Raw genomic sequence first — 8,152 nt, forward strand, 5'->3', positions numbered from 1 at the left:
AAGCAGAAGGAGGCCTCGCGAAGGGGTTATACTGGTTAAATTTGTGGGGAACAGTGACTTCACATCATTTTAAGAGGAAGTATTAAAGCTCCCCCCGCCCGGCCCCAGCCCCAGTGAACAGTAACGCAGGTACAGGGTTTTGAGGTTTTATTTAAGTCCCGTTACAGCACAACACCGCCTGGCAGCGCAGAGAGCAGCGTGCCCGAGGGGCGACCCTCGCCCCGTGTGTCCCACAGCCTCCGCCGGCACAGCCCCAGGGACCATGGACCGCCCCGAACCCCAAAAGTCACCACGCGAACTACATTAACAAACAGTTCCCCGAAATGAAGCGACTCCCCTCTTCCCTTAGGTAGGGATTGAAAAGGGAGGGAAATATTATTTTTGTCTCTCTTTAAAGGGTGACTTCGTTACTTTCGATGCTGCGACGATCTTGAGAATCCTCGGCACTTTCCAGGGTTTGGTTGCTGATGTCGTCAGAGAGCTCAGCTGACACGCGGTCCTGGCTCTCCCTGCTTTCCGCACTCGGGTGGCTGTCCCGGCTCTCCCAGCTTTCTGCACTCGGGTGGCTGTCCCCTCTCTCTTTGCTTTCCACACTCGAGAGGCTGTCCCCTCTGACACCAGACTTGCTACTGTCGCCTTCTGCCTCGTGGCTGTCGGATTTGTGCCGGCTGTTGTTTTCCAAGCTCCGATCATGCGGATTGCTGTCCTTCTCGCTGCTGTCCCGCCCGTGGCTCTGGTCAGACCATACCACGCTGCTGGCGTGCTTCCTCAGGGAGCTGCGGGAAGCAGAATCCTCCCGAGAGACAGAGCGCTGGCTGTCTGCGTCCATGTCGCTCTCATCTTCCTCAGTGGCACCATAGATAAGCTGTGTTAGAGAGCAGAACAAGAGCCATTGTCACTCCTGGGGACTCCATCAAGTGCTGCACTAACGCAGGCTGCTCGGGCTGCGGGGACGCTCAAAGCCTGCATGATGCACCTCTGCCCGGAGATACTCTGGTGTTTTATGGAGTTACATGCACCTTTCACATTATGAGAAACTCGCATTTGATCCTGGCCTCAGATTTCACGTGTGCAAGTACATCATGATAGTGCAAACTGCAGTTTTGCACATCTTGCAGCAGTGGGCTACACTCCCACCCCAGCGCATCGGCAGCCGTCCACACCCTCTCACCTGTGGTACCCAGAGAAAGGAAATACATTCCTTCACTTATGCCTACTTTCCCCATACCAATTCTTTTCAAAACCAGCTCCCATAGAATGCCATGTCCATTTTCAAGTTCACTCCCCATTTCCAAAACCATGGGTACCACTGCTCAGTGCTACTTACCTTTTTGGCAGCTTTGTAGAGTTTGATAGACTTCAGCAGTGCGGCTTTTGCCCTCATCCTGTAGGCCACACTGTCACCTCTGCCAGCATTGTCTCCCCGGGTGAAAGGGAAGGTGGGGAATGGTTCAGTTACTGGAATGTCTGTGGGAAAACTCGTGACAACCTCTTCGGATTCATCTGTGTCATTGGAATCGTTGTCGTCGTCGTCATCATCATCATCCACATCTTCATGGCTCTTGCTTGACACATCAGGAAAGTGCTGGAAAACATTTTTTTATACATCAGGCAAATGAACACGGGTTTGGGAGGTGCAGGCTGGTATCTGTCCCATTCACCCAGGGCTTAGGCACTGCTGAGAAACTACGTGCAGGCACTGCACTGGGTTCACTTCACCCTTCCCGGAGCTTTGTTTTATTTTGGGAGAGATGTTACTGCGAGAACCACACTTGACTGAGGAAAATGAGGGCTGCTACACACTGGCTGCCCTGCAGCACTCAACTAACATGTTGTCCTTCAAAACACTTACCAGCTGTACTGGGACATCCATGCTTTCTTCTGAAGAGTGAAGGGTCTGAAAGCAACACAAAATTCAGGTTAGGACACAAAGGCACGTACAGTAGAGCTGATCAGCATGTTGACTGTTCTTTAAGCACTTAATCAAAGCTTGCAAATCTTGGCATGGAAAGACACTCTGCTTTCTCTTCCAGTTAGGTGCCTGTACCTGCTGCGATGATGCCAGATCACTCTGGGGGTGCTGCTGACTCTCCTGAGACTGAGAATTCATGTGGTCGTTGTGATATCTGCGCAAGTGATGGCTCCTGGAGTCCTACGAGAGAAAATAAAAGGGAGAGGTTAATCCTCAAAGAAGCAGGCAAAGCTGGCTGCATCCTAACCTCTATTTTCAGGCAGATGTGGCATCTGGAGTACATAGTGCTTCTGTATGGGATGTGTCCTCAGCTATTCATTGCAGTAGGAAGAGAACAAGCCATGATCCCAGACGAACATTGTACCCGAAAGATGTATAGTTGTGCCTCTCCCACTGGCAGAGCCTGGGGAAATTCAGATCAGCTTCTCCAGCTTGTTTTTATTGAGTGGAATTTGGACTTAGGTCTAACAATCCTTGTTTCTGCTAATTCTTAGGCCCTTTTTGGAGGGTGATTTATCTCCCACATCATGAAGACTCTAAACCAAATGCAGTAGCTGGTTCTCAAAGCCAAGAATAGATTTTACAAGGGTAACAGCTGGCGATTGGGAATAAATCAAATAGCTATATACAAGACTAATGCAGTTCACTGACACCACTCAAAAGAAAATTACAGGGAATTGGATTAAAGTGCTCCTCCAACACCAAATATTGTCATCTGATCCACACTAACAAATCTGGGTTATAGTAATTTTGCCATACTGCAGTACCTCTTTTTTAGCAAGTAACAGCTAACATATTTTTCTTTAAGAGAAAAGATTTCCAGTGCTAGTCCAGAGATAGAACTAATGAAAGTCCACAACCAGGACATAAGACACAGGAAAAAGTCTATGGACATCAGTGGCTCTCTGCTTTGAAACTGGCTCATAACAGCCAGGTGAGGACATGTTCTGCAAGCATCTACAATCACAGAACAAGTACCTGAAAATGTGTTTTGGTGGAAACATAAAAAATAATCAAAAAGTATTTAATAAAGAAAAATTAACAGAAAGACAAAAGGAACTTACATATTTTTCTTCGGAGCTGGCAGAAATGGCATGGTGCTTGGATTGAATCACCTTGAAGGGAGAAAAGAGAAAAAGCATTTATGAGTATTTGCACTCAAGTGCAAAGAAAACAATACAAGTGCTGGGGATGTGTGTTTGTGATTTACTCACTGGCCATGCAGCAGTGATGCTGATAAGGCATAAACACAGAACTGCCACCTTCATTGTGATGTTTTACCTAGAAAATATATTGGAACAGTAAGTCAATAAGGTAAAATACCACAAAAATTCTATAGGATTCCTTTTTCGTGCTGTGCTTCACTGTGCCGAGACCAGGTCCCTGCTATGGATTCAACCTGCCCATGCTGATTTTATTTCCTCTGTCCTCCATCACTACCCCCCACCTAGCTGGTTTGTAATGAATTAGCTACTCAAAAGCTACAAGAATTTTAAAACTAAGTACTGAGAAGAGCTGAGCAGTGGTGAGAATAGCTACATTGAAAAAGTGAACTGACTCCTGTCATCTACTGATGCACAGACAAAGGAAAAGCTTTGCGAAAAACTAAGTGTTATAAATATCAGCTTTGGTTTATCTTCATTCATTTAACATAGTTTTTTTAAGAAGAGGCAGGCTAAGGCAAACTCAATTTGTATTCTCTTGCCAGTTATTTTAAAACTAGTTTTTAGGGTTATTAAGTGAAGTTGCTGAGTAAAGTCAGTTTATATGAACATAAACTGCTCTTATTCATAGACCTGTATTTCCCCCTCCAGAAGTTTGAACAAAATAACCTGGGTTTCCAAACAAGAGATGAAGTGAAATAGCTGCTCACATTGCAGCTTTAGCAATTTAATAAATAACTGATGCCTGCTGAAATTAGGAGAGCTACAGTAAATTTCAGTGCTTACTGACCAGTTCCCAGAATAAGGAACATCCCTGAGAATTTAAACCAATTTACTGATGAAGAAGAGTCGTTCAAAACCTTGGTAAGTTACGGCAGGAAAGAAAGCTGCTTAGGACATTTAAAAGGCATTAGTAAGGCTGGCCCTGAGACAGGACACTCCAATAGAGGCATTGCAATTTCAAGTTTCACAGAGAAGCGTGGCTGTCCCATCCACTCAGGATTGTGCAGCACAGACTGTAAGCCTGCCAGGAGAAAAAAGGACACTGCCAGGCAGTGGTTACATGAGGGAGAAAGCTTTCTGTGTTCAAGCACCAGCTTTCAGTTTCCAGTGCATGATTCAGCAGCAGGGTTTTCAGTAACCTTCTCCCAACACCTATCAGCACACAAATTTAAAACTGTGATTATGTGTAATACCTGACATTGCTAAAGCAACCTTGCTGCTATAAAAGCACACCTTTTTCCACAGGGAAATATCAAACATCCCGGCCCAGTGAGGCAGTTTTCAAAGATCTGCTCAGTGTTTCCTAGACCAAAGCTGCAGATGGATTGGCACATGCCAGGTAACAAAGCAAAAGAAAATTACCTTTTCTGGTGCTGGAGGAGTGAGCCACAACAAGAGCACTCTTAGTGATCCCAGCAGCAGCTCCAGCTGGCTCCCAGCAGCTCTGGCGTTCTCCCCTTGTCCCCCGACTGCCTGACATCTCTGAGCTCTGGGAATTTAAACCCTGTCCCAAGCACAGCCACCAATCCCCATGTGGCGGAAAAAGATGAGGTCATGAGGCTCCTGGCCACTGTCCTGCCCACGTTCTCCTACACTTCCTCTTTGGCTTTGTGGCTTTTGAAGCAAACAAAAACCACTCTAAGGTTAAAACATTACTTATGGGCGAGATCATTAACCAGCAGGTCTATTGAATGCACAGTATTTGGTATCGTGTAGGAGGGCTTCAGGGCAAGTCTGTCCTCCTTTTGTGAAAAGCCAGAGCTCAGTTTCCCAGAAAACTTTTGTGCCCTGTTCTGCAGGGGGTAGGAATATCTAATGTTTATTGGAAGAAATAAATCTGAACATAAAATTCACCAAAGAGGTGTTAATGTTTCCACAAAGTTGTAGAGCTGCTCTCCAGGGCATGCATGGTGCAACAAGAATTGCAAAGATGGTGCAGAATATGGCCTTTTGTATTTTTTGGTCTGACCTGGGTAAAAAAAAATGAATCAGTAGTACTAATTGTCTCAGTAGGAATTCTGCATCCAGAAACTTGCTTGTAAAGGTGCCCAAGAGCCAGTGGTGATCTAATTAAAGAAGACTGGTACATCTTTATGAGGAAATCTCTCTCCTTTGCTATTCATTTGTATTCCTTCTGGCTCCTTTCTCCAGTGTTTTGTTCAAGTCTGTTCCAGAGCCCTTTTCAGGCACCAGATACCAGATATTTTACAAACAAACAAACAAACAAACAAAAAATAAAAAAAGAAAAAAAGAGAGAGAGAAAGGGGGGAAAAAAAGCACCTATAGTTCCAGTAGGAAGAGTGCCATGACTGGGATTGGGAAAAAAGGCACACCATGGGGTGAAATTCTATGTCTGCTGTGGAGCAGTACATCAGCCCTGCTGATGGGCAATTGTGGCAGCTTGGATGTCCATAGCTCTGGACTGATTCTGCATCAGCTGGGATGTGCTGGAGGAGTCTCAGACACTCTTCCATTTGATGTTTCTTTAAAAGGACAATGAGGTGCCATTCAAACACAGGAAAACATTCCAAACAGCCCTCTCAGAAGGCAGAATATTTACTGTTTCAAGGTGGTTATCTTTCTTCTTGTTTTTGATACCCAGCTGATGATTGCTGTGTCCTTAGTCAAGCAGACAAGAGAGACCTGTTGGTACCAGCTCCTGTTACCGGTTTTCCTGTGCTCACTGACACTTCTGGGGCATGTTTAGAGATATCAGGAGTAACATACCCACGTTAGCTCAGCACCTGCCCATCACATCATCACACACACTTAACTAATTATGTTTTTGAGCTGCCATTGTCAAGAGCCAGAAGTTCAATTTAGTCTTCTTAAGAGACTGTTCTAATATCCCAGAAGAAGAATCAGATGAAAACACAGTATATAGCATATCCTTAGAAGTTCTGTATGTAAGGATCTACCTTAATGAGGACTGTCCTAGCTTTTATTTTTGGAGCTATGTGACCATTGTTATATGGTAACTCAGGAAAGACTTTTCAACCAAAAAAAGCCTTCAATAACTAGGATTCCAGCAGCATGATCTTCTGCAGATTTAGACAGATTTACCATCTCCCACTGCATCTGCAGCTTGGTGCTGCTGGAAACCAGTTTGCTGAAGCCCTTGAATGCAGACACAAGACTCCAGCTGGAGTGGGTGCTCTTTGAAATGTTGGTTTGAGCATCACGCAGTAGCTGATACTTACTTAGTTACTAGGGTGGCTCCAAAAGGCCACTGCTGTTGACTCCAGGGAACCCCAAGCCAGGCCCTTAGGTAGCCAAGTACATTTGATCCCAAACACCAGTCCTGACCATCAGTGAAAAACTACTTCCATCTGACAGAGCAAAAACGGAGACAGAGTGAAGCCAGTGGCTCACACCACTGGATGTGGGACTGGGTGTGCTGCGTCCTGCTCTCCTGTCCACACCCTGGATTAAATTTTAAGCCTGAAAACCCTACTTTCCCTACAAACCATTCATCAAGAGACACAGAACTGAAAAACAACCATATGCTCAAAGATCCTCTAGAGCTGCCGTCTGGCCAAAACCAACACTTGTGATCTGCATAATGGTGTATTACTGTGTATCAGACTGTCAGGAAAACACATATTATGTAAACAGCCTGTTTCACCAAGTTCAGCAGCAGTTATCAGTTGTGCTGATGGAGCCATTAGAAACAGAGGCTTCCTGCAGTTTGTTACAGACATTCCTGTGCAGGTCAATTATTACTGTGGCACCTCAAGGCAAATGTTTTGCAAGAACCTGGAACTCTTGTCTCCCAGCAGAGTCTCTATGTGACCCCCTGGGAGTTTTTCTGGCAAACAACTGATATTTCCAGTGTGCTGGGAGATGACAGTGTTTTTGAGTCTGTTGCCAAAGCTATATGGTTGATTTTGTAAGAACTAAGGAACAACAGGGATGTTTTGTAGGAATCCAGAAGCTATTACTAAAGAAGACACAGCTATTACTAAATGTCTTCATTTCATGCAAGATTAGCCTGTACAGAGCTGTAGTAAATTTAGCACTTGTCCCATGCCTATCCTTATGTGGTTATTGCTCCTATAAATCATTTTGTCTAGCTGAAAGATCCTTTGCCTTGGTAGGATTTGTGCTTCTTGTTGTCTCACAGATAAGGAACAAGCAGGGCAGAAAGCAGGGAACTTTCACCATTTTCACTTCCCACATTAAAATCCCTAATTCTGGACAGAACGCTTGTCTGCTGGTGGCACAGGAGAAGCGACTTGCTTGAGTTTGTACAGGTGGGAGGGTACATGATTCCGGCTTTCAAGAGCTGTCAGGGTCTGTGCAGAGCATGACTGTGACAGGCTGTAATTTGCTGCATGTAGGTGACGTTTTCTACTTGTCTGTCCTGTCAAACAAAGCTTTTGACCACAATGCCTTCCATCCTGGGCTGTGTTGGAAACCTGTGGTTAGGCTGCTGTTTTGTGTTGTCAAGAAGCTGTATCAGTGCCTCCCTGTGCGACCTCCAGAACCTACCTAAGATCCTGAGCTGGGACATCAGTGTGATGCCCAGTGATACCTCTGGCTGGCTTGGGAAGTCCCAGCCTGCCTGCAGTGGCCTGTAGTGCTCAGTCAGCTTTCAGGACAGCTGGGTTTTGTTGAGTTTTGTTCAACAAAAAACAAGTTTGGAGGTGAACATGAGCAAAAACTAGATGGCAAAGACTAAGGCTGGAAGAGAGAGGTTAATTTCTTCAGCAGCATTAAGAATTTTATCAGGTACTGTTTTGCAACTAGGATATCCCAAAGAAAAGCACACTCAGTAAAGACAGGTTTCTGTGAAAGACAGATGAAAAGCAAAGCTTTCTTACATTGCTACAATAAAATGCTCTTTGGAAACTCAGTGTGTCAACCAATGTATCTCCCAAAGCCATTACATTTTCCTGATTAAAGCTTCAAAAGTGAGGAAAATCTTACATACAACAGTGGGTAGACTTCAAACAAACCTTTCTGCCTCTTAAATAGACTGCACAGACCACCACAGTGTTCGTGTCCAGGCCCA

General features: G+C 45.0%; 1 protein-coding gene across 1 annotated transcript; it reads right to left on the reverse strand.

Annotated features, from left to right (window-relative positions):
- Positions 1 to 132: 132 nt before the first annotated feature.
- On the reverse strand, positions 133 to 4,708 carry SPP1 (secreted phosphoprotein 1). The gene is made up of 7 exons (XM_048305331.1): positions 4,501 to 4,708; positions 3,187 to 3,253; positions 3,037 to 3,087; positions 2,048 to 2,152; positions 1,853 to 1,897; positions 1,328 to 1,585; positions 133 to 865 (listed from the first exon to the last, which is right to left on the reverse strand). Exons 2-7 carry the CDS (start codon positions 3,238 to 3,240, stop codon positions 392 to 394), a joined length of 987 nt encoding a protein of 328 aa, XP_048161288.1. The 5' UTR covers positions 3,241 to 3,253; positions 4,501 to 4,708; the 3' UTR covers positions 133 to 391.
- Between the last annotated feature and the right edge of the window lie 3,444 nt (positions 4,709 to 8,152).

This window comes from Corvus hawaiiensis, chromosome 5 (genome assembly GCF_020740725.1).
Source record: "Corvus hawaiiensis isolate bCorHaw1 chromosome 5, bCorHaw1.pri.cur, whole genome shotgun sequence".
NCBI lineage: Eukaryota > Metazoa > Chordata > Aves > Passeriformes > Corvidae > Corvus > Corvus hawaiiensis.